The sequence below is a fragment of the Penicillium odoratum genome, assembly GCF_028828045.1.
Source record: "Penicillium odoratum strain IBT 22623 chromosome Unknown utg000006l_segment0_segment0, whole genome shotgun sequence".
Taxonomy (NCBI): domain Eukaryota; kingdom Fungi; phylum Ascomycota; class Eurotiomycetes; order Eurotiales; family Aspergillaceae; genus Penicillium; species Penicillium odoratum.
In genome coordinates this window covers 1361408-1389351 of record NW_026643148.1, presented here as the reverse complement: position 1 = coordinate 1389351, position 27944 = coordinate 1361408, and the positions used below count along the sequence as shown (strand labels likewise).

The window sequence follows — 27944 nt, the reverse complement described above, 5'->3', positions numbered from 1 at the left end:
GTAACTATAGTCGCACACACAAAACCTCTCAGGGGTTCTCCTTTTAAAAATAACTTATCGTGGCTGAATAGCAGAACTCGCTTTGAATAGCTCTGTGGGTAGCAAAGCTCTGCAAAAAGGGCCACGGTTTAAGGTTAATTGGAGTGGACATATGGGTACCATGGGCTGGATATTGTGGATTTGGAGCACAATATAATACAGAACACTAATAAAGAGTCAATATGAGCCATGTCGTCCAGGTCCATGACAGGAACCAAAGAATCTAGAAATTGACTAGATCCGATGACAAAAATACGACCGGTTCTCACAATTCTCTCAACCGGGACTACCTAGCAGAGTAGTGAAGTGGTTTATATAAAGCATTGACCTCATAAGGTAGTACTAGTGTCTTTGTGTTTTTTGTATATACTAAAGCTTCAGTGTTGGTAGTCTCTTTCGATCTAATGATTAACTCTAGCGATGACAATAATCAGAGATTTCAGGGATGTCACCTATAGCCTGAATGTCATCCTTTATAAAGTTTCGAACGGACTAGTACGTGATTTCTATCGTTACTATCTTATACGCTGCTATGTTGAGATCCTTGTTAATTTGTGAAATGATTATTTGGTCAAGATTCAACTGAGATTCTGACCTGGTGCCGCCGCTAGAATGGCGAAAAATCTGTTCGCGTGGGGAACGACTTGGGAGGGGGTGATCCAAATAGCGACCGAGTAGATGCTCCAAATCGCGGCGGAGTGATTGCTGTATCTTTCATCTCAACCGGCTTCGGCTAAGCCACATACTTCGTCAAAGTTGCTTCGCATAAATCGTAGGTGAAATCTGGGTTTGACTTCATTAACTCCGAATTGATGATCGGCTTATTCCCTTTTCGAAGCAGAAACAGATCGTCCTTGATTTTTTCGATGGCCAGCTTTCTCAACTCTTGATAGTCGGCTCTTGTTGAATAAATCTCCTCAATAGTCTCTGCAAACTCTTTTTTGATTCTTGGCAAAGAGACCACGCTTGATCCGGCCAAGTTCAAGGAAGTGGAAGGCATGAACTTTGAGCTGAAATACTCCATTGATTTCCGTTTGAGATCCTCGATCATTAAATAATCAGCAGCAGCGTACATAAGCGCATGGAAGTAGCTAGAACCATGGCCGGATACCGAATCAGAATTGACAGAAGAACCAGAGGCCGAAGCGATCTGACAGGTATAATCTCCCTTGTAAAGATACTCGAGCATTTTTTCGATGATAATGGGGTCTTGATCATCCAGATGAATCGGACTTTCCGCTTCCTAGATAGCATATCAGCTTTGAGTCTTGATTCCAAGGGTCCTGTGTGGTCCTGAAGCCTGGGGATCTAACCCTGAATCCACCAAAACAAGCTCGGTGAAAGTATTTTGACCTAGGGCAGACCACAAGCTTGTGTGCTGGGAATGTCTTGTCCCCACAGATGATAGTCATATCGCTGTATTCCGATTTGAGATGCAGACTAAATTGGCCAGTCAGTGGCAGTCTGCGGGGTTGGGATTTATTATCGATATCTCACTCTTCAATGAGACCCAGAATTGCAGTCGTGTCCTTCGTTTTGGACATTAAAAGTCTGGGTGAAGAGCCAGGCGCTTGGTTCTTCATGCTCCGTGTGTTTTGTATTAAGCCTTGAGAGTCAGAATAAGCTCTTGATCGCTTGGTTCGCTTTTTTGAGGGTACAGCTAGGCGTAGTCTAAGAGAAGCATGAAATCGATGGTTTGGAGTGAAATGGGAGCAGAAAGTATCGAATAGAGGGGTGCAAAGGAGGATAGGCCTCCAGAGCGCTGGTCACTGGAGCATGCTCCGATACGCTTCAATGTTGTTATCTCGAAATTGGGCAGAAATAGGGGCGGAAATAGCGGCCTCCCAATGAAAGTTCAGTGTATTAATCATCTTTCTCACCGCCTATAATATTCTACACCAAGTAAGCAATCGATTTCACCAAGGCTGAGATACACATGAATGAGATCAGTATCATGCCACAACAGTGGTTTAACTTAGACCCTTACAAATATGTGATCATTACTCTCTATAAGGTCGGCGAATTAATCGAATTTATTCAACCCTACAGAACCAGGGTGTTACCACGAGTGTTGATCGTCTCAAAGAGTGGGACATCAGCCGAAGCCTCCACGAAATTAAAAGCGAACCTTAAGGAACGCATGGCAGAACTATCAGGCTTGAAAGGGTTTTCAAAAATAAAGTCATGTCGATCAAACCTTGGAAGAAATTAAGGTATTGACTAAGTAAAGCACTTGAGTGGAGCATGGTTCTGAATTTCCTCAAATATACAAAAAGCGGTATTCATTTCGCCATATCAGAACTATAAACTAATCATGTTATTGAGTCATCATCGGACCTTGATCTGCGTAACTATTATAAACATTTCCTCGACCTTACCACTTGGTAGGTCCGAACTTCTCACCCGCAGGCAAGACAACATTAATGGCAGTATCCATATAATCCATAGTCTCAAGAGCCTTGCCATTGCCCCACCAGGTAGGGAAAGAGGAGTTGCTCAGACTGATAGCGAAAAGCATAACAATCAAGCATAATGCAGTACCAACATCCAGTCCGGCGGAAACAACATAGTTGTACTCCATCCACCAGCCACGCCAGCGGTTACGGATGAACTTGTTGAAGATGAATCCAACGGTACCCCACACCAGGTAAGTCAGGGGGGTGGCAGGAGGGATCATGCCGGTACCGCTGAAAATGACAGGGGCGTTGAGGTACTTGGCTTTGCTGTGGGGCCACTTCTTGGCGGCGAGCCAGATGAGAATGGGGAGGGCAACACCGGCGAGCCAGAACCATTGGAGGGAGGCGTACATCTGGCCGATGGAGAACATGCGCTTCGGGCCGATGACACCCCAGATGACAGAGGCATTGAAGAAGACGCGGCCGTTAGGGCAGGTATATTTATTGGGCTGGGTTGAGGAGCAGATGTCGCTGATGCTGCCGAAGGCCCAGTTCAGGACTGCAACTTGCACGACTGAGGACCAGATGCAGGAGACCATCTGGGCCCAGAAGGTGACGCGAGGGGGGATCTTCATGTAGTGGCCTATAGACTTGTTAGGGTTGAAAGGGGAATGAGGCTGCAAGGGGTCTTACCAAGCTTCATATCTTGACAGAAGTACAATGCCTGGGACATGGTAATGTAACCGTATGTCTTGAAGAGCATCATGGCCATGGGCTTGCCAGGTTGGATGTAACCGACAATAAACTCAGTGATAACGTTCAGACCCAGCTGAATGTTGGTGGTAGCCTGGATCATGCCGATAGGCAGGGTCCAGACCAATGCAATGATGAGAGAGACAAAGTACGCCCACCAGGACATGTGGGTGGGGTAGGAAAGCACTGTTGCCAGACCGATAGCGGTCATGATGACAAGAACGATAGCATACCACCAGATGGGCACAGTCTCGTACTTGGCCATAAGGCGAGAGTGAATATCTTCGTGCTTCTGGTTGACGGCGCGGAAGCGGTGCCAGATTTCCTTTGAGTGGAACAAGGCAACGTGGACAATGACAGCGGCAAGACCAGCAAAGGACAGACCGTAGCAGAGAGCAAAAGTGGTAGAGAGGAAAAGCGGGGAATAGCTCTCATACTTTGTCAGGTCGAATGTATATTCGGGAGTCAGAATTTTGGTGACATTGTAAACACTGCCGGTGTTATCGTAACTGTCGGAGTCCGACATGGGCAGGAACTTTCCGTAATAGGTATTGGTGTAGTGCAGCGCCGGGGTGAGGACCCAGAACCAGGCAACCATACCAATAAGAGTGTTGGCAATGGCGAACCAGGGCGAGATCATAGGACTGGAAACGTAGCCGGAAATGATGGACCAATCGAAAGAGATAGGAATCAGGGAGATACCGGTAGCACCACCGAAGAGCTGGTTGATGATAACGTTGTTGGGCTTGATCCAAGTGACAAAAGCAAAGACACTCAGGAAGGGGGCGATGAGACCCGGGAACCAGTACCAACAGAAAGCACCAGTCATGATGTACATGAACAAGCGGTATCGGTTGATGGTCCAACCAGCAGTCTTGGCTGGGTCTGGTGCCCGCATCCCACGCTCATGCATGGCTGTGAACAGAGTGGTGTTGACTAGGTTGGAGGGCCAGATCATGGCAGCGGGCTCGACCAGGAAGCGGTGCAGCACACCACCCAAGCCGAATCCCAAAGTCTGGGTGGAGATGGTGGTGAAGATCTCGAAGGGCCATCCGTAGCGATCTCCATAGAAACCTCGCTGGGCAGTGATGATATCAAGGGTGTACGCAAACCCACCAGCAAAGGTTGCGTTGGCCATGATGGTGATGAGAGCATGTTCCTTCTTGGTGAATGGACCGGGGTTCAGCTCGAGCTTGTTGCCGAACATGGTGAATTTCCAGTTTGGAAGGAAGCGAGCCCATGCAATACCAAAGGGGAAAGCGACGACCTCGGCGATATAGGAAGTAATGGAGATGGTAGGGCTGTGGAGGGAGAATAGGGCATTGAGACCCGAGCCGATAGTAGCGAAGATGAGACCCAGGACCCAGGCGCGGATGGTGTTGCCAGTGCCTCCTTCATCGTAGTTGAGGACAGCAGCACGAACCTCAGGGTAGGGAGAGTCATCCATCAAGTCCCCGACAGCATGGGCCTTGATTTCGATATCGCCAGTAGCGATAGCCTCATCCAATTCCTTCTCGATCTCACTAGGGAGGTTAAGATCGTATTCGTGTTCCACTTTGAGCTCCTGCAAGTCTTGCATGGTAGCAGGAGGCATCTCAGCCACCGCGATACCGGTAGACTTGCCCGACATGATGGCGAAAGTCAAGATTGAACTGAAGGGTGGAACAGAATCAGATGAAGATCTCACAGAGTCGCGACATCGGTAGATATAAGAACCATGCGATCGCGTGGGTCTCAAGATAGTAAATGTTTATTATCGGATCGAGTTGCATAATGCATATGGTCTTATCCCAAACCGGAGCTCCGACTGTCGTCCGGCGGCGAAAGCACGGGTTCCTCCAGTTTGGCCACCGCTAACTCCCACTAATATTTCAAATGTTCGCTTATCAGGGTCTGTTCTTGCCCCCCATGGGGAGAGAGAGACGATTCGCCCCATAACACCCCAGAGCGGGACCAAACGGAGTACTCCGTCTAAATGGTTAAATACTATAAACAACTCCAGGTCTTGGCTCTCGTGATTGAAGCTTCGTAGGTGTTTGTTTAGTTCCAGTGGGGTTTATGATTTATCTCCAATTTCGGAGTCCGATTGGAGTACTTCTAACACTAGACTAGAGTATTCTAATTTCTTTAGATAACGGGGAGAAGTGAACATTGATCTAGCTCGTACGTCCCAAACCTTGACTGGTCACAAGTCGTCGCCTAATCTTATCGTCTCCGCATGCTACACTAAGACCCCGGTTGATATACCAAATCCAGCCTAGCGCTGCATTAGACTATCCGTATAAATCATTTCCAAACACAATTTAACAGGACGCCGGGTCGATTGGCCGACCCGTCTTACTCAAAATTGTGTAAATTCTAAAGCAAATCCTAACCACATCTCAAATGTGACAGAGTAAAAGAACTAATGCCAACTTGAAAAGTTCGAAATTCAACATTCGGCTTACCCGAGGCTGAAGGGTAAGAGATAAGCAAAACAGCTCTAGAGCCAAGTAACTCTTGTTTAGTGGCTAAATTTGCCAAGTCCGACACGTCAGCCTTACTCGCATGATTGGCCCTATCTGACCCAAGTAGCGTATCAACGATCCCTATCACACGGCATTATCTCGGCTATATACTCAACTAGGCCCAATGAAGCCTAGATGAGAGGAATCTGGAGAACCTAATCAGCCAAAGGGCTTGCATTGTCCGCCCTAAATCACCCTACCCGAGACCGTTTCGCCTCGCGATCCGACCCCGCCAAGGGTACGTACATACGCCGTGTGGCCAATAAGTTTTCTTGGCTGAATGCAGGTGGCGGGTGAGGTGACATTGACCTAGCAACAAGTTAATATCAGCTGGGCCGCCCGCCACCAACTTCCAAGGCCGGGATAGCTCGGCAGTCAGCTTGACAGGGGGGTTAAACCCAATTTCTTCCTTTCGAAGGTCATGCGCCTCGCTATCTCTTCCATTCAGAGGTTTACACTTTGCCCTGCATGCCATGCCATGCCATGCCAGAGCGCCTTGATCACTCAAAGGTTATATTCCGATTGGTGACCCAGAACCAAGATGGCCAGCTGAAATACCACCCTTGAGATGACTCCACGTGTAAGGCGTGACATACCTAGGTTGGTAAAACTGCGCACGTGATTGGTCACATAATGTCCGACGGCCACGATCACGATAGATTGCCGACGAACCACTTTAGAATGTTCGAGGAATGAATATACCTAGGTATTCAAAAATCTAGATTCCCGTAGTCTAAGCTGTCTCTATGAACGGCTTCTATAGGCACCATTCTGCCAGTCTAGATGAGGACCATGTATCATCTATGAGCTCATCCATCCTCAGGAACAAACCTCAAATCTCACATCATCACCCTTAAAAAGCCCCCCTATTTCATCTAGCGTGGACTCAATGACCAAGCTTAGGCCTTGCCGTCAGAGAACGACACAACGGCCCATTTACCGCTCCAGGCCCACTTGCGGACCTTTTCATCACCTCCACCGGGCTGCTGGCGGAGCTTCTCGTCTACACCGGCAGGGAGGCTAACTACTGTATCAGCTTTGCAGGTGCGGAAAGCAAGTACACGGATACCAGATTTGGGGCCCATGGGGCCGATGGCTGTTGTGAAGGGGGTGGTTGGGTCCCATTGAGCCTGGTATGGTTAGTAAGTGATTTGGCAGGGAATGATATAAACTTACATCGTTGACCAGTTTACGGTAGTTCAGGTCACCCTTGAAAAGAACCAGCTCGCTCTCCTTCAGATCCTCGAACAGATCTGGGGCCACGTGGGGCAGGCGCCAGTAGCCTCCCTGGGTAGTCCAGAATGCGTGAGGGCGCACGATCAATTTGCCTTCCTGGTGGAAGTCGCTCCATTGTTCGAATAGGAAGCGAACATCGGAGACCTCCTTTTCTGAGAGTGGGGGGTGTGTCTTGCCCGAGTCATCAGGGGCAGTGTAGAAAGCTTGGGGATCGACCATGCAGTTGAGGAGATCAGAGAAATCCCTCGGTGTGACATCAGACACGAACCAGGGAAGGCGCTTGGGGTGGAGGACGATGCTAGTCGCCAGTCCGGTGGACAGCAGATATCCTGCCAGGATCAGGTCAACAAATAGCTCGAAGCCGGAGTTGTCAAGGACGATGTCGACGCGGCGATCCCCGTTCTTGTTTTCTCTGCGCGCTTTCTGCATGACTGCGAAAGCTGCATCAATGTCATTGACGAGGATATTACTCTGTGAGGCTTTGCGAGCCTCTGAGCCCTGCAATTTCTGGATATCCTCATATGTCAAAGATGTCAAGAGGGACAGGTCAGTAGCATTGCCCCACAAGCAGATCTCGCACATCTCCGAGAAAAGAAGTTTCTCGGCCTGTTCAACCTCCTCCGGAGATTTGCCCTCTGATCCTTTTCCACTCTCGGCCTCTTGAGCTAGTTCACGGTATCGGGCAGCGAGTTCGAGAACCGCAGGGCGAGAGGACTTGAAGGTCGACATCTTTTGACGGGCGAACACATCATATCCCTTCCAGTGCTTAGACAGCGCGAAGAAACTTTCCATGCGACGGTCTATTGTCAGATCAGGTCAGCGTAAGAGCAGAGTTGTCGAGACGTTGTATTGTGTGGCACTTACAAAGGTAGCACTCGGAGTATAGCCAGGGCACATCGTGCCAGACCGGGTTTCCACGCTGCTCCAGCTCTTTGTTGTAAGAAGCAATATCCGGGTGACCATCATCCTCAATGGGCCTATTTATTTTGTTACATTAGAAAGCTAGTCATGCTATTTAGGAATATCAGAGGTACTCACGTCAGTTGGCGATTGTGCTGCAGCTCATACTTCAACTTGGCAAGGTTCTCAATGATGCTCTTGCCCTCTTTCTCCTTCTCCTCGTCATTGACAGCTATCACTGTTCGGTGTAGGTCGTCGATAGCACTAGTCTTAGCAAGTCAGCAATTGACTTTGTTCTCCTTTTTTGGTGCAACGAACAATGATAACGGGCCATCGCTCGTTGGCCGAGGTCGAAGCAAAACTCGACGGATCAGAGGTGAGGTATTGAGCTGCGATTGTGAGTTATAGTTCAGACTCAATGTATAATGAAAGCTCACGAGTCTCTGGATCGAATTCCATTTTGAATAGTGGAGTTAGGATTGAAGTGGGGTGGAAGTTTAGCTGCGTCACAGGAGGGGAATCGCGGGGCTGTGGGCGGTGAGGATGAGGGGAGGCCAAAGCTACAACCTATAGGAATACAAAGTAGACATCCAGGTACCAATGTCTATTCCATGGATCAATGTTAATCAATACATAAAGTACTGCTAATATTCATATTGGTAGCCACCAATCACATTCCAAAAATTCATGAAGACGTCCAATAGTTACATTTACGTGAATCTAACTTCTTTTCAAAATAAGAACGCCACCGCTTGCAAATCAACCAGGTTTCATCACATCATTTGTGACATAATGGAGTTCTGTGCGTATGCCTGTACCAGAAGTTAGCTCAGTCTTTTGGTCTGATCTGATTTGCGCTTACCATAGGCTTAATATCAGGGTGAGGAACAGCCTCAAACACCTCATAAGAGAGCTTGAGCTCTGGTCCAATATTAATATACGCGCCCTTGTTCTCGGTTGAGTCACAGTAACGGGGGGCAGAGAAGACAGTGATACAACGTCCATCGTGCTCGACCTCGTAACCGCCCATACGGACCTCGTGTGACCGGATGATGGCATCCAGGCCGTTGTTCTCACAGAAGCGCTTGGTGACATCGGGACCAAACTGCATACCAACACCACGCTTACTAGGTCCACGACCGGGCTGAGTCTGGGGGTCAGTCCAGAGCATCTCCATCATCAGACCCTGCTGGCCGGGTTGCCGTTGGTTGTGACGGTTCAGTTTCCGGATGTCGTTCAAGGTGATCTTGTCATCGGAGAAGAGACCACCGTGCAGGACAAGGTACTTGCCACCAATCAAGGTGGCCAGAGGAAGGGCCGAGAATGATTCAGAGAAGACCTTGAAGACCCGCTCGTTGTACTTCGCCTTGCACTCGCCCTCGAATCCGTAGACCTTGTTCATGTCGTCTGTTTCGTGGTTTCCGCGGTTCAAGAACAGTCCGTTCGGTCGGAGCCACTTGTATGAGTAAAGAAGCAAGGCAATCTCGCACGACCATGATCCGCGATCGACAAAGTCACCGTTGAAAAGATAGGCATGGGTATCGGAAGGCGAACCGTTGCGACGGAAGATCTCTAGAAGATCAAAGAATTGGCCTGTTGTGATGTCAGTCTACCTTTCGTCCACTCTGTATCAATCAATCCATGCATACCGTGAGTATCACCGCAGACGGTCAATTTCTTGCCCTCTTCCACACCAATCTCAACCATTGTCGGTTCGTTGTAGACAAGTTCCTTTGTAGCCTTGATAATCTGCAGGACATACTTGCGGTGAATATTCTTGCCGTTCTTAAATCTTTCAATCATGTCGTCGATAAATTCCTGGGTCATCTCCTGGCCAAGGCGCACTCCATCGTATTCATCCTCCACCTTAATCGCATCGATATCCAAGCCCTCAAACGCAGACGGGGGATCCGCAACCTCAATAGCTTTCTCAAATTCTATGCGGCGAACCAGCTTCTCACACTCCGCCAGCTTCAACTTCGCAGTCTGGTTGCCGGGTTCACGCTTCACGACCGCCTTATAATCCTTCAGGGCCTCCTTGTAGCTCAAGATGGCAGTGTTGGCAAGGGCACGTCTCCAGTAGGCCTAATCAAAAAGCCAGTCAGCCTAGCTCTCATTCATTTCGTTCATGTGTGCGTAGTGTGTCCTGTCCGAAATGGGCGGCGGCGGCTCAAGTAGCGACTAACCTTGACGTAGTTCGGGTCCAATTCCAAAGCCGAGGTGGCGTCAGCGACAGCATATCCAAATGCCTCGAGTTTGAACTGAGCCTGTGCAAAACCAAAACCCGACTGTTAGTGACTGATCTGAACAACGACCGTAGCAAGGGCAAAGGACCGCGCTGACGCACCTGAGCACGGTTGCAGAAGAAGGACGGCTCCTTGTCGTATTTTTCGATTGCCTGGGTATAAAAGTCGATAGCCACTGCCCACTCATGCTGAGCAAAAGCCTTGTTGCCCTGCGCCTTGAGCGCGTTGGCAGCCTCTTGGTTCGAAGCCATGGGACAAGTTTGTAGAGGGGCACGAGACCGACGATCGGGGTTTTAGTGCGGAGAGAAGGTGATAGTAGAAAGATACTTCTTTCTAAGAAGATATTCCCGTGATGTCTAAAAGAAAGTAAACCAAAGAAAAAGTACGTCAGAGTGAAGAGGAGAAAAGTGAAAAAAAAAGTGAAGGAAAACAGGTCCAGAATTAATCTGGTTCCTGGCGCTTCTCTCCGTCTCTTTTTTCCTCCGGTAATGGGGAGGCTTGGCATTGTCACTGAGCCATCTCCGAACTGAACTTCCACTTCTCTCTCAACTTCACACTCATACCACCATGTCATTCTACGCCGCTCCAAACCAACAGCGCCATCTGCGCGCTTGTATGGTCTGCTCTATCGTTCAGTCACAAACGGTGAGTGTCATGTGTCTCATCCCAGCCTCCAATAGCTAGCTAACCTGGTGAACCAATCCCAGAAATTCCAGCGCGACGGCTGTCCGAACTGCGAAACCTCTCTCCAACTCCGTGGAAACTCTGAGGCGATTCAAGAATGCACATCTCAGGTCTTCGAGGGATTGATCGCTGTCCGAGATCCGACCGTGAGTTGGGTGGCCCGCTGGCAGCGGCTGGATAACTATGTGCCGGGAACATATGCGACCAAGGTGACAGGAACTGTGAGTTGCATCTGGGCATCCGTGAACAATTCTCAGAGATGATCGAGCTTGGCTAATGGAGATCACCTTTGCAGCTTCCGGATTACATCATTGGCAGCTTGGAGGATCAGGGTGTCAAATACGTTCCGTATGTGACCTGTCGCTGTGACTTGTGACTATTTGCTTTTTTTGGCACAGATACTGACTGATTCATTTTACAGTCGCGATGGAACGACCGCCGAGGAGGCCACTTGAAGCTCCGACACAATACCTAGGACTGCTCTATATAAATGCTGCTTGTTGATCGGTGAAGCCTTGGGTTCGGATACCCTTGCACATTAGGCTCAGGTCTCGCATTGAATGGGGGACTTGTACATTTTTTTTCTTTCTCGGAGTTAGGTTTGGAAGCATTGCGCTGTTTTTATCTTTCTGGGTTGGTTACACATGCTAGCAGGAGTTTCAAGATGAGCTATATGAAGATTTTGAATCACCGTTAAATCATTCGATTTTGATGATGACATGTAAATGTCTATGAAAAATGTACATGGCCCATTCCAAGATGGCATCACTCGTAATAAGAAAGGCAGAACAAAGACAGAAAAGAAAAGAGAAATCGCTAAAAAAAAAATCCAAATAAAAAAGGGAAACAACCTGGTCCAATCTTATCAGATTGTCCGAGCTTAGAGGAGCTTGATGATCTTCTCAAGGCTCTCCAGGAGAATGTCAGCGTGGTGCTTCTGGAAGACCAGCATAGGACGCAGACGGACAGCCTGAGCACCGCTGCCACCAATGTTGACACCAACGCTCTTGGCCTTCACCAGGAACTCGTCACGCTTGGGAGTGTCCCAGGCAATGAAGGTACCCTGACCCTTACCACGCAGGTTCTGGAAGTGCTCGGGGTATTTCTGGGCAAGGCGCTCAAGGCCAGAGTACAGGTATTCACCGGTAATGCGGGTGTTCTCGACCAGGCCGAGACGCTCAACCTCGTCAATGATACCGCGGTAGATCAGGGCACGGGCTGGGTCACCCATCCAGGTGTTGAACTGGCGGTAAGGCTTGTTGGGGCGCAGGGCAGGGTTGCCGAAGTAGTAACCGGCAGTCTGGGCCTTCTTGGAGAAGGTCACCATGTCGGGAGGAGACTCCAGGTTCCAGTGGTCGTGGGCCCAGAACTTACCGGTGGCACCAACACCGGTCTGCACCTCGTCGACGATGAAGAGCACCTTGTTGCGCTTGGTGATCTCACGCAGGCCACGGAAGAAAGCGGGCGAGGCGTGGTTGTCACCACCCTCGGACTGGATGGGCTCAACCATGACGGCGGCCACAGGGTTGTGATACTCCTTGATCAGGCGCTCAACCTCCTGCAGGCAGCGCTGCTCCTCCTGGGCGTTCTCCTGGACGTGGTCCTCCAGTGGGTACTTGAGCATGGGGAAGGTAGCCTGGGGCCAGTCAAAGGCAGGGATATCCAGCTTGTGAATAGGCTTGCTGCGGGTGGTGGACAGGGAGCCGAAGAGACGGCCGTGGAAGGCATGCTTGAAGGACAAGATGGAGAGCTGGGGAGAACCGGGGCCCTGGTTGTTCATGGTGGACTGGAGCTCCTCCTCGGTGAACTCAACCTCGGGGCCACCACGCTGCAGCTGGCGGTAGTACATGAAAGCGGCCTTGTACGCAGTCTCGTTGGCATCGGAGCCAGCCATGGCGGTAAAGACCTGGTTCAGGCCCTTGGGGGCAGCCTTGAGGGCACCGGTCTTCAGGATGTGAGCCCAGTCGGCAGAGGGGAAGTTGCCCAGAGCCGGACGGTTGATCAGGGCATTGACCATCTCGGGGGACTTGGTAACCTCCTTCAAGTGGGGGTTGTTGTATCCAACGGGGATAGAAGCAATCTGGGCGTAGCTGGTTTGGATATCAGCAATTTTCTTCCTTATCAGCCAGCCATGGAGGCACTTACACGTCAAGCAGCATGTTGCCATCAAGATCGGCAATGTAGTTACCAACGGACTTGTTGTAGTCAGTCAGCATGTTCATGCTGCGCACATCAAACACTTCATCGAGCTCGGCGGCAGCAGCCTTGTTCTTGGGGCCGGGAATGGCGGTCGCGAGCGTGGGGCCTGCGGGCTCATTGGGGAAGAAGGGCTTCTCGGCCGCACCAAGGCGAGCGGTGGTTGAAAGAGCACGAGCAGCAGGGACACGAGCCACCATGCGCATCTTGGCGCTGTAGCGGAGAGCGGAGGCCATTGTGAAATTTTTAGTTTTCAAAGAAATTCCGAGAGCAAGATGAGGTCAATTGACTCTCGTGCGGGGAAGGGCGAATGGGACAATCTCTAACCAATGCAAGATCAAGTCAATCCCGATGAGGCTCGAAACACAAGTGAGACGGTGTAAAGAGATATGAGGAAGGCTACAGTCACGCGGGGCAAGCGGATTTATATCAAAAGAAAGTGTTATCGGTCAAGGACTTGGAGCTGTTGGAGCTGCTGGTTCCCCGCGTAGATACGATTGGATCTCGGTGGCGTGAACCAATCAGAAGCTGTATAATCTGATGAAACGCCGAACTGTGTAATGCCATATTTCGACGAATTGAGAAAGTCTACGCAGGTGGATTGTTCTCCGGCTATTCCAGGTAATATTTGTCTTTGTTGCTCCATATTTTTCGGCGCCGAATTGCCACGAGAAATTACTCCGTACGGAGTACACACTCGGGCATGCAATGATGTACAAAATTCAATGACGCTGATCCGACCTTATCACGATAAGAATAAGCTTATCGGCGGCAAAGGCTCAATTGATTGCATAGATATATGCACTCCGTAATATGTCCATTTCAAATTTAGGTTTTTTATGATCTGTTCACTCGTGACTAGTAGTCATCTCTGGCTGTCTCAATAGTTTTGTTCGTGATAAAATTGAACATGTGGAAAGATCTTCCAGAACTAGGGCTCCCCACATGTCAACCCTTGGGATATATATAGATGCAAATACATTACCTTATTTCTTAGACTGGTGTGTCCAACACCAGTTGAGCTCACCTTAACAACAGCATCGACACATACATATATAACCAGGACTATCTAGATACAACTAGAAAATTATCAATTAGAATGAATGCCTCCCTAGATAATAATACCACGTATATTCATGACTCCCACAAATACCAATATTCTGAATTAAAGGGACCACTCTCATAACTGATAAGCAAATAACTAGCGGTGTACTCCGTATACCGCCATGCAGTCTCGGCCTCAGCTTGTAATCTTGAACAAGATGGTCGAAACTCCACAGTATCCCCTGCGCAACAGGTCCCATGACCACAAAAGACCCGTTGCCTCTCGGAACCCCATTCCTAATTCGGATCTCTCCCAATTGGCTCATAGTGGGTCCCGTTTAGCCCTCTATCCACAAATTGATTGTCTGCCATTCAGATAGCCTCAAATCCAGTTGTCCTTCATCAAATGGGCTTGTGGTTTAGTGGTATAATACTCCCTTAGCATGGGAGTGGTCCGGGGTTCGATTCCCCGCGAGTCCATCTTTTTTGCCCCTTACGCATCCTTCAAGTGTTGAAGAATAGTGAATGTTGGATGGACGGGTAATTTTTTTTTGATGATTCTTCGGAAGAAAACAAATTTTAGGTGTATTAGTCAAAGTATGATAGCTTTTTCAATAAGCGGTTCCATAACTCAGTTGGTTAGAGTGTGGTGCTAATAACGCCAAAGTCGAGGGTTCGACCCCCTCTGGAACCACTTGTTTTTGTTTCATTCTTTTTTTTGCTGATCCCGCCTCATCTGATTCGAGTTGATCCGACCGATTCTTTTTGTGATCTCTGTTCTTAGCAGGCCAGACAGCCCATCAACGAATGCCTCTACTTTCAATGTCTGAATATCTAGTTCTCCCCGAGCACCCATCTACACACCAATAAACACATTGATTTCCTTTCCAATAATTGGACGTAAGTCCAGGGGATGGTGCCTCTTACCGGTTGGGCGCCTGGCGCGACTGGCATGTTTATGCATGATACAGACCGATTGATTGCTGTGCTGAGCAGGGGGGTCTGTATCCGATGCTTCGTCGTGATGAAAGTCAACTATGTCGACGAAGATGATCCCATTCCGCCAGATTTTTGCGACGTCCCGAGGGAGTGGGGGGAGAAGTGTCAAAACTGTTATGATCGTGAGCGGTGTGTACCAGTAAGTTATACGAAGAGAGCCACCAAGGACACTTGCTAAACCTTATATAGGTTCCATACCCGTTTGTACGGTGGTGGTTACAGCTTCTAGAGGAGATGGAACTGTTGCGGGGGACACCCCTTTACGCTGGTGCCAAGCAACGGGTCCTTGACGAATATAAAGAAGTTACTAGGCAATTGGATGAAGGCGATACATCAGATGAAGAAGAAGAAGCAGAAAGAGAGAGAGAAAAAGAGAAAGAAATAGACAAAGACAAAGAAAAAGACAGAGAGAAAGGAAAAGGCACAAGCAAAGCAAGACGAAAAGGAAAAGGAAAAGGAAAAGGAAAGGGTCGACGAAAAGGTTGAATTGGGCAATTACAGGGATAAGCGAGTCAATTTTGTGTTAAATAATAAGTGGAAAGCGAGTCATTTTTATGTTCAGTAAGAAGCAAGACGAAATACAAATAATCTCGGTCATACATCGACAGTGAAGATTACAACAACTATAAAACTCAAAAAATAGCCCAGTTGGCTTCGACCTGCATGTAAAGTCACGCAAAGTCACGTGAATCATGTTATCAGCACATCCAAGTCTAATCAACCGCACGATTCACCCGTGTCTAATCGCATCATGGCTGATGACCTCCAGTTGAAAGTGGAGCCCGGAACTGTTGTCGATCACCGGCCTAATTCCCACAAAATCGGAATTGAAACTCGATCGATCGAATCCTATGGCTGGAATAAAGTTTATAGTTTGTACAGAATGACAGCAGAAACATGCGCAAGGTATCACATGTTCAATTCATTATAAGCCAGAATAGGTTGATCATAAAGTATGGACAGCAATGGAATGTACATAAGCTTTTTATACGTCAAAACAATAAGCCACCCGCCACGACCAAGACTACAAAATTTATACAAAGGAAAATAGAATAAAAAAAAACTCAAACAGGCCGTCCAGTACCAATCGGTGACTCTACACGCCCAATTGAAGTAAAGGATTTCTCACTCGCAGCAGAAGTAAAAACTATAGGGTCTTGCTTCCGCTCGATGTCCTCGGGTGACATAGCACGATTATCAATCCCCATCATTTTATTATGATGCGCAAGTCGCGACTCAGACCAAATCTCCATCTCGACGGTGCGCATGATCTCGAAGCGATCGCTTTCGTAGTCCGCTCGAGAGTCCGAGGCGACTAAGTGCGAATTTCGGGAGGACCAGAGTTTATTGGAGCGGCTTTGACGGTGGTAACCGTAGTTGATGTTACGGGTTGATTGGAGGAGGCGGGGGAGGAAGGTTGCTATGAGAGGGCGAAGAGCTGGGGCTGAAGAACAGATCTTTTACTTTCATTAGTTATGGTTTTGAGGCGGAGATAGTGTCACTTACCAGGCCTAGACTGATCTCCACGACGGCGGCTACTAGAATTGGCCATCCTTGCCAGGTCTGGTCGTAGCTTGCCTTTTGGCTTTTCCAGACGTATACTGTGCGGACGGAGCCGGCGACGTTGACGACGACTCCTAGGCCGAAGATTGAGATTACGGCTAGGCGTTGGCGAGCGGGGAGCTTGAGTCTCCAGATGAGTGGCATTGGAAGCGTGGTGACTAGGAAATCGGTGAAGATGTTGATCACACTGGCTGAAAAGACGATATCTCCGTCGTTCATGCATTTGTGTGGGTATGTAGGCGCAACTTCCCAGTATGCCTTGATGGGTCTGCATATATATTAATTATGCCTTGATATCAAGAGTGTCCAGGTAGACGATAAACTCACGAGCATTGAAAGATGCTGAAGAAAGTGAACATGAAGACGGAGAGTCCAACAAAGATCATGGATCCGATGAAGGCCCAGTTGTATGTCACAAAACTGCCCTTCCCCGTACCAAGAAGTCGCCGACAGAACCATAGTAGCGAAATCTTGGTAAATCCTGATGACCATGAGAACATGATCTGGAAGGACAGATTCAGCTTCTCGATGGTGGGAAACCAAGCTGTGGGAATATCCCAAATGTGTCTGTTGAAACCCCAGGTCTCAGTAGCGAGTGAAGTGACGGCCACCATTGCAATAGCAAATACCAGACCGATTATTATTAAAACATCGTCGATACCAGCGGTTGAAGTAATGCGGAGTCGAGTATATAGACGGAGTATTGTCACGAGGAATGCCAGACTAATGCAAACAATATTCACGATTAGGACACCATGTCCGCGAGTCACTGGATCAACATAGTTGGGTGTGGGCCAACTCGCCATGACGGCGAGCGGAGGAAGTTGCATAATGACCGGGTATTAATGAATAGCGATCGATGTGGGAATGTTAGTGAAAGTTAAACGCCATATTCTGCTAGATATCGAAAAAGAATGTTGGTCCGATGTTCTAGAGGCTCATTGTAGGAGAAATGGGAGAAATGCTTGGATTCCCAAGTATTGGGATCTGGGGAACAGATATGAATTAATGCAGCCGAGACCAAAGACCCATGGAAGGCAAGGGGAAATAAATTAAAAACACTCCAGTCAAACTCAATTAACATAATGTACTATGATTCGTGGTTTAGGGTTTCCGCGTCGAGACATTTGACGATCCAGGGCAATGAATCAGGCGACTCAATCTGCACATCACAGTAGTTTCCATTCTCCCGAGTACGATGAGCCCTGGGTCTTGACCAAGAAAGTCCAGATCCGATGGACGCGATCACACAAATGGAATAATCTCCGAGGGCAAGTGGGTCAAGAGGCGAATACGTGACTGGCGATAGGCACATATTGTAGATCCATGTACCCTTAGTTCAGCAGTCTCGATCCACTCGGAGTGACTGATACAAAGGTGAGTTCAGATGGTGTATGTGATCACTCAGGCACGCGATTTCACCTGATCACTGAGTGCGTAGAGAGGTGATATTACATAAATTTCGGCTAGCACGAGGCAGAAAGGTTCTAGCCGAGACAACGCCACCATAAGATGCGGGGTGTGACCAGATTTTCGTAAAAAAGGCGTCTGTCTCCACGGGCCCTATGAAACTCCACTCCGGGTTGGAATACCCCTCCGAGTCTCGATTCAGTATTTCTTTTACTATAAATGCGAATCTATTCACTTTAAAATGAAAATAAAACACCATGGCTCAGGATCTCGTAAGAAATCCTGAATCCATCGCCTGTTTAACCCGTTCAACGTCAAATCTAAACTGCATGTAACATCTCATCCTGATCTTCCCCCACTTCAGATCTACACCGGATGGATTAAAGCACAAAGCGGAGCCTGAAAGCACGGGACTTGCCCGCACTCAGCCTTGCCCTGCTATGAATCAAGACCCTCTTTATTCCGAGACTATGAGATTCAAGTGGGAACTCATCCTCTATCTTCAAATTTCAAATCGATTTTTCAATTCGAATTTGAGACAGCATTTTCATGCCTGACATAACGCCCACACCTCTAGTTGAGGCCGCAGCAATTATGATCTGATCTGTATCTATTCCTCTGCCAAGGAACGGCAATTTCGGCCGAGTACAGCATTGTGGACATATGGACACGTGCACAGCAAATGACGATCAATTGAAGCTTGAAAACAAGATCGGGCGATCTGCGTTCATCATTATTTATCCCAAATATAAGACACATATAATCGGATCTTTGAGACCTGGCCTCTTTCTTATTGTCCATGGGTCATTTGTATGGTATTGTCAGCTCGGAGAATGACCTAAGTAAGTTAGGATTAAAGTACTTGGTCGTTTACATACTGCCTCATTTGGTCATATGGCTTTGCTTCTAGGAATCGCAGAATCTGTACATAATCTATACAACCTAATTTTTCTTAGCATAATTCCTCAGTCGAATCATTTATCCCGTTGTTCTAGCCACTGAATAGACTCTCCGTATCACCGAACGCCAAAATTGAGAAAGGAAATTGGGTTTCGGAACGGAAGGACACGGTCGTGCGCCCGTTATGAGGTCCTCGGTACATGTGATAGGATATAAACTTCAAGTCAACAACTCATTCTTCCTTTCTCACTTACCCTCATCTCCTGACAACCAGGTGTTTCACCATAGAATGAATTGACTCATCAGATGCAGCCTCTTCGTTTCAGGGGGTCGCTGACACAGATTTGCGTTTCAAACTCAAAAGTCCACTTCAGAGCTCGAAGATCAGTCAACAGTCTTGCACAAGAAGGCCAATAATTGCTTCTGAGTTCAATTCCTGTTTTTGCTGACATCGGAGACGAAATGCCACGACAGAGAGGCCGGGGTGTTCTCCCGAAGGTTTAGAGATGCATATCCACTGAGATCATCGTGTCCGTTCATAATGCCAAGAAATGAGCCTTGCGCTATACGCTCCTAGGGTATATAGTGCGAAAGGCATCGATGCCTGGACTGGCTCACAAAATAGAACAATACATTGGATCACCTTGAAGAGTGAGACATTGAATTCGCGCTTACAATGAATCTATCTTGTTACTATGATACAAAATGGATCCCTACCCCGGAATGACCAGTTGGATTTGAGCCTGAATGAATAAATACTTACCCTGGCGATAAGTCACCTCTTCTATTGACATTGGAAGATCTGGTGTCCTGACACTCAGAGCTGGAGTGATCGCTGACCTCTTTCCCGTGGAAAAACACATGGCATGATAACAGCTATATGGAGTCTGGGATCCTTGGTCAGATCAACCGTTGGACCCCTCGCCGGGCAATTTATCGGTATAAACATCTGCTGGCGCTGGGTCTTCTGGGTGTAATTGATAGTGAGTGGCGCCGTCATACTAGACATCGAGTTCCTCAGCAAAGAGACCTACGCCGCTGTCCTAATCCACCGCAAGACAGAGCGTCCCAATAAGGGGCTAAAATGACCACCGTGTTCATGGAGAAATACGACTGGACAAGCGACATCTCAGGTCTTGCGTGCCTTGATATCGGAATTTGGTTTATAGCTACCGGATTGTGATGAAGATGACAGCGCGAAACAACAGAAAATACGAGCCCGTCATGTATCTCCCAACGATGATCTTCTTCGCCTGATTCGTACCAATCAGTTTCTTCTGGTACAGTTGGACCGACAGAGCCGTTTTCTGGGCTCGTGCCCATCATGGGCATGGTACCATTCGGCCTTGGTCTCATGGACCTGTATATGCCATCGCAGACTTATGTTATTGACAGCCACCCCGAGTACGCAGCTGCTGCAAACGCAACCTTAACCACTGTGCGATCCTTGGCGGGTGTTCTCTTGGCGGGACCGAAATAGTTTCGATTCGCTTGGCATTGGCTTGGGCAATTCGCTGCTAGGATCCATCGCACTTGCATTCGTTCCTATTCCGATAATTTTCTCTCAATATGGACGGGTCCGAGAAGTTTGTCCATTTGAGATGAAGTCAAGCAGGAAATTAGATTGGGATCTAGACTCTAGACTGTAGACTCTAGACTGGTACCTGACAGCGACGATCACTTCGGGACGGGACGTACCCAGTTGTACCCAGTACTACCAACGAGTCAAAAGTGCTGGGTGAAGATGGAACGAGATATCGTGTATGGGAGTACGGAGTATTTTGTACAACATATTATTCTTGTATTCACAAAAATCGAAGACTGAAAGGGACTCGGTAGTGGCAAAGTTCCCCTTTCCCCTGATCTAAAATTGACTTTTTCTCCACCTTTAATACGCGTCAGAAAAGTCTAGATCAGCATGAAACAAGCCCCTGGAACGCCCTGGAACGCCAGAAACGCCATGTTTCATGCCCATGTTTTCTCCATCTTCAGTTTCCAAATTCTCTTCTTCTCCTTATTCTCTTCTTGTTCATTCTTTTTTACATTCATTTCTTGTATGATCTGATCTCTTGATCGTGATCCACTCTTTCGTTAAATCCTTTCAATTCCCCACATTCCATCCACACTTTCTTTTCTTTTTCTTTGTCTGTCTCTGTCAAATCTAACCATGGGGGACGCTGCTCCTCAATCGCCGAGCGATAACTCAACAGGCTTCTCCGACAATAACGCCCCTGCACCTGTCCCAGCCGACGTCCACAGCCACACGGATCACCACCAAAATGTCCCTGTTCACACAAAAGACGAGCAGGCTCTGCCCCGCATGAAACCGATTACTCCTCGACCTACCTTTATGGAGCACCTCGCCAGCTCTCGCGATATGCAGTTTCACCTAGACCGACAGGACTCGAGTGAACTGGATCGGTACTTTGTACGTGGATTCGAACATGAACGATGAATGGAGCGACAAAGACTGATATCTTGGCTTTATAGCACGGACCCCGCGACATGGATAAGCACTCTAAGTGGCCCATTATCTTACGTATGCATGGAAGTGTCATGCCAAAGATGATTCTACCCATGGTACTCGTCGCCCTTTGGGCGACTCTCATTACTTGCATTTCGAAATTTGTTCACGACCGTATGGTATCATGATCTTTCGAATAAAGACGGCTTTGCTGACTTGCCTCCTTAGTCGGTATCAATGACATCCTACTTACCGTGCTGGGTTTCGTGGTGGGTTTGTCATTGTCATTCCGCAGTTCGACTGCCTACGAGCGCTGGATCGATGGTCGCAAATACTGGTCCCAACTTATTCAGACATCTCGCAATCTGGCTCGCACCATCTGGATTAACACCGGCGAGCGGGAAGGCGAGCTAGGAAAGAAGGATCTTCTGCGCAAGCTGTATGTGCGCCTATAGAATCGACACGGATCGAATCGTGACGGGAATCGCATACTAACCTCTTATTTCCATAGATCGGCTATGAACCTCCTTCTTGCTTTCGCCATCTCTCTCAAGCATAAGCTCCGCTTCGAGCCTGATATTGCCTACGAGGATCTTGTTGGTCTGGTCGGATACCTCGATACATTCGCCCGTGACGCGCACGACCATAATGTTGTTGCGCCGAAGCCGAAGTCGACTTGGAAGGCTGCGGGCGAGTATCTGGGTGTCTCCTGGGCGGAGTCTAACCCGCGGAAGTTGATCAAGCGATCCAAGAAGCCGCTCGGTCATTTGCCGTTGGAGATTCTGCATCATTTGTCTGTTTACATTGATTCCATCGTTGATAACGGCACTATGCGGTCTACATTGCACCAGGGTCAGGCTAGTAAGTTTACTGCCTATTCTATGTGATGTGATCGGTTGCGCTAACGAAACGAAATTATAGTTACTATGATGACCCAGCTGAATGAGGTCGTCACTGGTACTGAGCGGGTGCTGGACACTCCTCTCCCCTCTGCGTACGCCATTGCCATTAACCAGATCTCATGGATTTATGTCCTTGTCCTTCCGTTCCAGCTGTACAACTTCTTGCAATGGATTACCATCCCTGCCTCCGTTGGTAAGGACTGAACAAATGAACCCCTACAAAATCAATACTGATGACTTTTAGTGGCCGCATACATTATCATCGGTCTCGCAACTATCGGCAGTGAAATCGAGAACCCCTTCGGTCAGGACGTCAACGATCTCCCACTAGACACGTACTGTCGCCAGATCGCTCTGGAGCTTGATATCATCACTGCTACGCCCCCGCCTAGAGTGGATGATTTCATGGAGCGCGAAGATAACCTTGTCATGTTCCCACTCAGCCAGAGCGGATTCTCCGAGTGGCAGGAGCGGAGCGTGGAAGATATCCGCGCTGCATTGGCTGCCAAGGTGGTTGCAAACGTGAACTCGTCGCCAGCTCCTTCAGACTCTTCTACTATTACTAGAAATGCGTCGTTGATTAGTGCCAAGCAGTCTGTTTAGATATGCGAGAGGAGGTCTTGAAGTTGAAAAGTTTTGTTGAAGATATCAGTGCATTTTGTTTCGGCCAGATTGTTTCTGGCTTGACAGCGTGAGAGTTACGGCGTTTTGTGAGAAAATTAGATGAGATTGTTCCAACTGATCTCTGGTTATATTGCATCAGCTTTGAAATATTGTACCCAACCGTGTCACTGACAGTAGAAGCTGACTGGGCCGTAAGTTGTGGGTATCTCGACGGGATTGCTCTGCGCCCGCGCAGCTGTCCAGAAGACTTTCTTGTCGTAGATATCTGAACAGGTCATTCACATCCAACCAGCTTCAGATAACGCTGGACAGCAAGGGCGCTAGGCGCCAGGCGCTGGAACGCAGACTTGCATCGCACGTCTTAGCTTGGCAATAGTTGCCATAATAGAAGCACCAGAGTCAAGCTCATAACGATGCTCCAAACTAAATCGAAAAACAAGGCTACCATGTCCCACTAAGGAACGAATAAGTCCCGCCCGGAGCCAGCAACCAGCGCACCCAGGTAATTCCCCTTGGCGCATACCCGCCATGCAACATTCACGCTCCCACTGCCAACCCAAGAGCTTAGTGCGCCGACGACGGGCGCTCCATCATCCCTTGGAACACGAATCCAGGCAGTGTCGTATTTTTGAGCTGTAGAGGACGCGAGCTCTATTTTTAGGATATCAATTGGGATGGCTGTGCCCGTTAGGCCGAGGAATTGGGATAGAGCGGCGGAGAGATAGGTGCGGGCGGAGAGGTCGTCAAGGGGTTGTAGGGATGAGGAACCGGGTTGAGGGATCCTAGAGTTTCCATTGTCAGTTTAAGCTACTGAGACTTGGGCATTGGATTGCTCACAGCTGTAGCTTGAGATAGGTCCATGGTGGATTGCGTGACGTGAAGGTAATGGTATTGGCGGCTTCTGCTGCTTTCCGTTTCATGGAAGATGGGACAGTATCCCCCTTATCCTGTGTCGTGTACATTCCGTGTGGTTGAGACAATGTGCAATTGACTTGGGAAGATCGTTGGAAGTGCAGTTGCAGAAAAACGGAATTTTACGTCACGGGATTCCGCTATAGCAAAACAACACTTTGATCAAGATCTGGGGCGCTTTTTCTCGGTCGCGTCAATCAGGGTTTGTGTTGCTTGTTGTAGGAAGGTCTCTTGGTTGTCAATGATCAAATCAGAAATGCATACTGTTTTCTCACGCGCCTTGACGCCGCGGATCACTTCAACTGTAGATTTAGGGACTTTAAACACCTAAGCCAATGTCATCGAGTAAGCTTCAGCGATATTGATATTGTAATACGCTGGAATAAACATACATCGGCAATGATTTGCGACACAGCAAAATTTGCTGCTCCGTCGCGAGGGGCCGCAGCGACCGAGACTTCCACTCTGTTTGTGCTCATAGCAGTCACTCGGTTGGCGGAGGAGTTGGGCTTTACATAACAGAAGAGATGGAGGTTATAGTTGCCTCGGGTACGGGGGCACTTTATTAAATGAAGTAAAGGGAATGTACGGCTCATTTGGCGAGATGTAGGAGTGTCAAAGTGTCTGATTTGGAGACCATCACGATTTACAAAATTTACTGGATTATTGCTGTCACAGAAATGAAAACCAACACAAAAATAAAATAATCCCTAAATTTTATTCCATATTGAAAGATAAAATACAGGAAAGGTCAAACAGCTCGCATCATAAACTGGGCCTGGTCTCGCGGGACAGAAAAAGCAATATTGAACTTGCAAGCAATCGAAATGGGTATCAGCGGAAACTGAGAGTGCAGGATCTTAGAAGATCTAAGCCACTTCAACCTGCTCAGGAATCCCCTCGGCCTTCTGTCCGGTGATAACATCGGCCATGGTATGAGACTCAGTGGGGAGCAAATCAGTCTCAGTGCGATGGCCGTAGTTCCGGTACAGTGGGGGGCACTCAAAACCCTTGCGCATGAGAATGTAGCGTCTGATCCACCACGGAAGTACCACAGTCAGCTGGTACTTCGCATGGGTCCGGGTAGGTACGCCAAAGACATAATCCAGCTCCTCGAGAGACCGCTGCATCGTCTCAGGCAAGAAAAGGAAAATCAGAACGAAAGCAACAAGGTTGAGACAAGCATAGAACCCAAAGGCACCCTGGGCGGTTAAAGAACGCAGCATGTAAGGGAAAGTCAGCGAGAGGACTGATGCCCAGAAGTTGTTGGTTGCAACAGCCCACGCCATGCCGATCTCACGATGAGACTGTGGAAAGACCTCTGCAGAGTAGGCAAATGGAACAGGGCCTTCTCCAGGGGAATAAAACACATCAAAGAGGTAGATAAAGAAGGCAACGAGGCCGATATGTGCCTTGTTGCTTTTGGGGAATCCAGAAACAACACCCAGCTGCAAGTAGAGTCCAGCACATGTTGGGAAATGTGAAAAGCAGGAGACCGCGACGGCCAAATCTGTCAATACTCCAAACGGCAGGCCAGGCAAAAAGGAAATTGATCAGGCCGAATCCAAAGGACGCAAGCAAAGCCTCGATATTATTTGCACCGGCAAGCTAAGAGGTTGATCAGCATAGAAAAATTGAAGACTGTTTCTGATAGTTACCTGGAAGATGGTCGAAGAGTAGAATGCAATAATGTTGACTGTTAATGGCATACATCGTTAATGAATGACGCCGGGGGGAGCTAAGGGGAACTTACTACCACACATCTGCTGTGCTATCATGACGATACCCGAGGCCTGGGTTGCACGGCGCAAGCGGGGCACAGTAAATATTTCCTTGAAGCGAACCAACATGTTGTCGGTCTTTGCATAACCGGATCCCTCAAGCATACCTCTCTCCATGACAAGCTGAGAATGGATCATGTAAAGATCTCGGGCAGCTTGTAAAGGACTGTTTCGGAGACGAAGAAGTGCTTCATATGCAGCACGGTGTCTTCCTTTGATGATCAGCCAGCGAGGTGATTCAGGACAGAACCAAACACCGATAACCAGGGGAACTGCAGGAATAAAGGCTGATCCAAGCTGCAAACGCCAAGAAAGTTTGCCTGTGTCGGCAACAGCCAGATTTGCACAGGTCCCGAGAAAGATACCAAAGGCTGTCCACACTTGCCAACTCATGACAAGGCCTCCACGGATGTTGGTGGGTGCGTTTTCGGCGGAGTAGACAGGAACAGTAACTTCTTTCAGACCCATTCCAATCCCCAAAAGAATACGACAGACCACTAGCTGGGGCCAGCGCTGAGTGAAGGCAGATCCGATAGGTGCAAGAAGACTAAAGATTGCAGCCAAGAAAATGGTACCCTTGCGGCCAAGGATATTGTTGAGCGGATCGGAGAGCCAGCCAGCGCTAACGGAAAGTCCAGTTAGCACTCAGAAAGAGGAAGAATCAAGGGAACGCTTACAAAAGGCAGATGGTAATGTAGGGTGTCGCATTGATGAACCCGACAATCCACTGGTTGCGGGTGCATGTAGCATGGTCCGGGCATGCAGGGGGATTGTTCGGGATACCAAAGACAACATCGAATGTAAGATTGGCACCATTGGACCCTATAAGAGTGAGCTGTTAGGTATAGAAGTCAACGAGAAAACTGTAGTATGCTTACCAGTCTGATCCCAGCCCTGAATGGCTGCAGCGATCGAGTTCAGGATAATGGTGTAGTACAATGCCCAAGGCTGATGCCAGCGGCGAGTAGCCTCCACATGTAAAACATCAAGATCCTGACCACTCAGCATGGCTGAAGTGCTAGCTGCAATAGGATCCTGGCCAGCCAAAGCACCCTTGCGAAGAGTAGGCAAGATGTCCTGCAGCCCGTGTTCAATGGCATAAGCTTCGACATTGGACATCAACTGCTCGTGCGGAATACCTTCAAGCGGGTTTCGAATTCTAGATGCAGTAAGACGAGTGGAAAGAAAGAATGAGACCTTTATACTTACTCAGCCGTGACATTTTGGGTCATCCTTGATACACGGTCGCATCAGTATTGCTCAGAATATTGTATGGTGTTTCAATACATACCCCTCAGACTGAAATTTTGGAGCCATCTTGTATTTTGTTGGATCAAATCAATGGAGATGTGCTCTCTGCTAGCCTTGGATAAAGAGGGTTCAGTAAGTCAAAAACCAAAAGTGATGATACTAGGAAGTGTGTGGGTAATGAGAGTGAAATGGAGGAACAAGACGTGAATTAGTGGATGTGTTGAACCTTGGGGAAAACTCCGGGATCACAAGATCAAAAGGATCATTAAATTTGGCAAGAACGTCCCTGGGCCGATCCCAAAAGAGAGAAGCGTGTTGGTGTTGACACCCCGTTCTCTTTCCATTTTGATCTCTATAAATCTACAGTGGCATGCGTGCATGCGCCATTGATGGACATATCATGCAGTGCACATAACCATACATCAGATGCTTACTAGTACATCTTGATAATTATATAGGAAGACATGAATACCCCGCTGATACAGTCATATATAAGCTAGAGTTGCACCAAATGGAGAATACACCCATCTTTTCATATACTTCATACCCCGGCTTGTTGAGAACTTTTACCCCGCAGTGGATCACCAAGCGGGGCTAGTGTCGGACCTAAAATCTACGTAAATCAGTACATAAAACAACCAACGAACTGACACGAATGCATCTTAGATCTTCTAGTCATACATCATTGGTTTTTACTAGTTTGGAAAATTGCCTAGGTGAGTTATTGCACGGAACCCTATGCAGGTGTCTAATGCCTCGTGGCAGATATGAGGTCAGGACGATCATCCAATCGGAATATGATTACAGTTGTAGAATTATTGCCAAGACAAGGGTCGTGCAGCCGTGGCTGGCCTAGATTGAACCTTGATTTCGTAGTAGCAGTTGCCGATTCAAGCAGAACTTTAGAGATTTACACATGGACTGCATCGTTTTTAGCCCACATTTGCAGGACTTTCAGTATGATTATAACAGATCTCATATACATGTTTATCTTTACTTAGTAATGGCATCCCAGATACCAAGAATATGGCAAGCGGGAGCTCGCCATAAGAAAAATTTGAAGTAATCGATTCGGGACTCGTGTCGATGAAGAAATATGTTTGAATGTATTTAAACTTCTCGCTGTCCAAATGTTCT

The 27944-nt window shown here is 48.1% G+C and overlaps 13 protein-coding genes across 13 annotated transcripts; 4 read left to right on the top strand and 9 right to left on the bottom strand.

The window, feature by feature from the left end:
* Positions 1–772: 772 nt before the first annotated feature.
* On the bottom strand, positions 773–1583 carry N7520_008971 (BTB/POZ domain-containing protein; the record flags this gene model as incomplete). The annotated part of the gene is made up of 3 exons (XM_057142905.1): positions 773–1282; positions 1353–1503; positions 1537–1583. The coding sequence occupies 3 exons, from the start codon at positions 1581–1583 to the stop codon at positions 773–775; spliced, it is 708 nt and encodes a 235-aa protein (XP_056992193.1).
* An 830-nt stretch (positions 1584–2413) lies between these two features.
* N7520_008970 (uncharacterized protein) lies at positions 2414–4818 on the bottom strand (the record flags this gene model as incomplete). The annotated part of the gene is made up of 2 exons (XM_057142904.1): positions 2414–3078; positions 3129–4818. 2 exons carry the CDS (start codon positions 4816–4818, stop codon positions 2414–2416), a joined length of 2355 nt encoding a protein of 784 aa, XP_056992192.1.
* A 1776-nt stretch (positions 4819–6594) lies between these two features.
* On the bottom strand, positions 6595–8290 carry N7520_008969 (damage-control phosphatase ARMT1 family protein; the record flags this gene model as incomplete). The annotated part of the gene is made up of 6 exons (XM_057142903.1): positions 6595–6825; positions 6872–7731; positions 7796–7908; positions 7970–8100; positions 8150–8220; positions 8269–8290. The coding sequence occupies 6 exons, from the start codon at positions 8288–8290 to the stop codon at positions 6595–6597; spliced, it is 1428 nt and encodes a 475-aa protein (XP_056992191.1).
* Positions 8291–8604: 314 nt separating this feature from the next.
* Positions 8605–10328, bottom strand: ppt1 (protein serine/threonine phosphatase PPT1; the record flags this gene model as incomplete). The annotated part of the gene is made up of 5 exons (XM_057142902.1): positions 8605–8643; positions 8694–9424; positions 9481–9916; positions 10018–10119; positions 10179–10328. 5 exons carry the CDS (start codon positions 10326–10328, stop codon positions 8605–8607), a joined length of 1458 nt encoding a protein of 485 aa, XP_056992190.1.
* A 316-nt stretch (positions 10329–10644) lies between these two features.
* On the top strand, positions 10645–11216 carry spt4 (transcription elongation factor SPT4; the record flags this gene model as incomplete). The annotated part of the gene is made up of 4 exons (XM_057142901.1): positions 10645–10722; positions 10785–10982; positions 11057–11109; positions 11183–11216. The coding sequence occupies 4 exons, from the start codon at positions 10645–10647 to the stop codon at positions 11214–11216; spliced, it is 363 nt and encodes a 120-aa protein (XP_056992189.1).
* Positions 11217–11641: 425 nt separating this feature from the next.
* Positions 11642–13193, bottom strand: gatA (4-aminobutyrate transaminase gatA; the record flags this gene model as incomplete). Its single annotated transcript, XM_057142900.1, has 2 exons — positions 11642–12851; positions 12907–13193. The coding sequence occupies 2 exons, from the start codon at positions 13191–13193 to the stop codon at positions 11642–11644; spliced, it is 1497 nt and encodes a 498-aa protein (XP_056992188.1).
* A 1832-nt stretch (positions 13194–15025) lies between these two features.
* Positions 15026–15486, top strand: N7520_008965 (uncharacterized protein; the record flags this gene model as incomplete). The annotated part of the gene is made up of 2 exons (XM_057142899.1): positions 15026–15139; positions 15190–15486. 2 exons carry the CDS (start codon positions 15026–15028, stop codon positions 15484–15486), a joined length of 411 nt encoding a protein of 136 aa, XP_056992187.1.
* Positions 15487–16064: 578 nt separating this feature from the next.
* On the bottom strand, positions 16065–17393 carry N7520_008964 (uncharacterized protein; the record flags this gene model as incomplete). The annotated part of the gene is made up of 3 exons (XM_057142898.1): positions 16065–16457; positions 16507–16831; positions 16891–17393. 3 exons carry the CDS (start codon positions 17391–17393, stop codon positions 16065–16067), a joined length of 1221 nt encoding a protein of 406 aa, XP_056992186.1.
* A 2564-nt stretch (positions 17394–19957) lies between these two features.
* Positions 19958–20353, top strand: N7520_008963 (uncharacterized protein; the record flags this gene model as incomplete). The annotated part of the gene is made up of 2 exons (XM_057142897.1): positions 19958–20006; positions 20160–20353. 2 exons carry the CDS (start codon positions 19958–19960, stop codon positions 20351–20353), a joined length of 243 nt encoding a protein of 80 aa, XP_056992185.1.
* Positions 20354–21040: 687 nt separating this feature from the next.
* N7520_008962 (bestrophin family protein) lies at positions 21041–22842 on the top strand (the record flags this gene model as incomplete). The annotated part of the gene is made up of 6 exons (XM_057142896.1): positions 21041–21301; positions 21364–21511; positions 21566–21776; positions 21849–22198; positions 22259–22432; positions 22484–22842. 6 exons carry the CDS (start codon positions 21041–21043, stop codon positions 22840–22842), a joined length of 1503 nt encoding a protein of 500 aa, XP_056992184.1.
* A 475-nt stretch (positions 22843–23317) lies between these two features.
* N7520_008961 (uncharacterized protein) lies at positions 23318–23825 on the bottom strand (the record flags this gene model as incomplete). The annotated part of the gene is made up of 2 exons (XM_057142895.1): positions 23318–23645; positions 23701–23825. 2 exons carry the CDS (start codon positions 23823–23825, stop codon positions 23318–23320), a joined length of 453 nt encoding a protein of 150 aa, XP_056992183.1.
* A 112-nt stretch (positions 23826–23937) lies between these two features.
* On the bottom strand, positions 23938–24371 carry N7520_008960 (DUF167 domain-containing protein; the record flags this gene model as incomplete). Its single annotated transcript, XM_057142894.1, has 2 exons — positions 23938–24102; positions 24168–24371. The coding sequence occupies 2 exons, from the start codon at positions 24369–24371 to the stop codon at positions 23938–23940; spliced, it is 369 nt and encodes a 122-aa protein (XP_056992182.1).
* A 273-nt stretch (positions 24372–24644) lies between these two features.
* N7520_008959 (uncharacterized protein) lies at positions 24645–26873 on the bottom strand (the record flags this gene model as incomplete). Its single annotated transcript, XM_057142893.1, has 8 exons — positions 24645–25223; positions 25303–25383; positions 25434–25471; positions 25529–26178; positions 26234–26378; positions 26435–26715; positions 26766–26789; positions 26848–26873. 8 exons carry the CDS (start codon positions 26871–26873, stop codon positions 24645–24647), a joined length of 1824 nt encoding a protein of 607 aa, XP_056992181.1.
* Positions 26874–27944: the final 1071 nt, after the last annotated feature.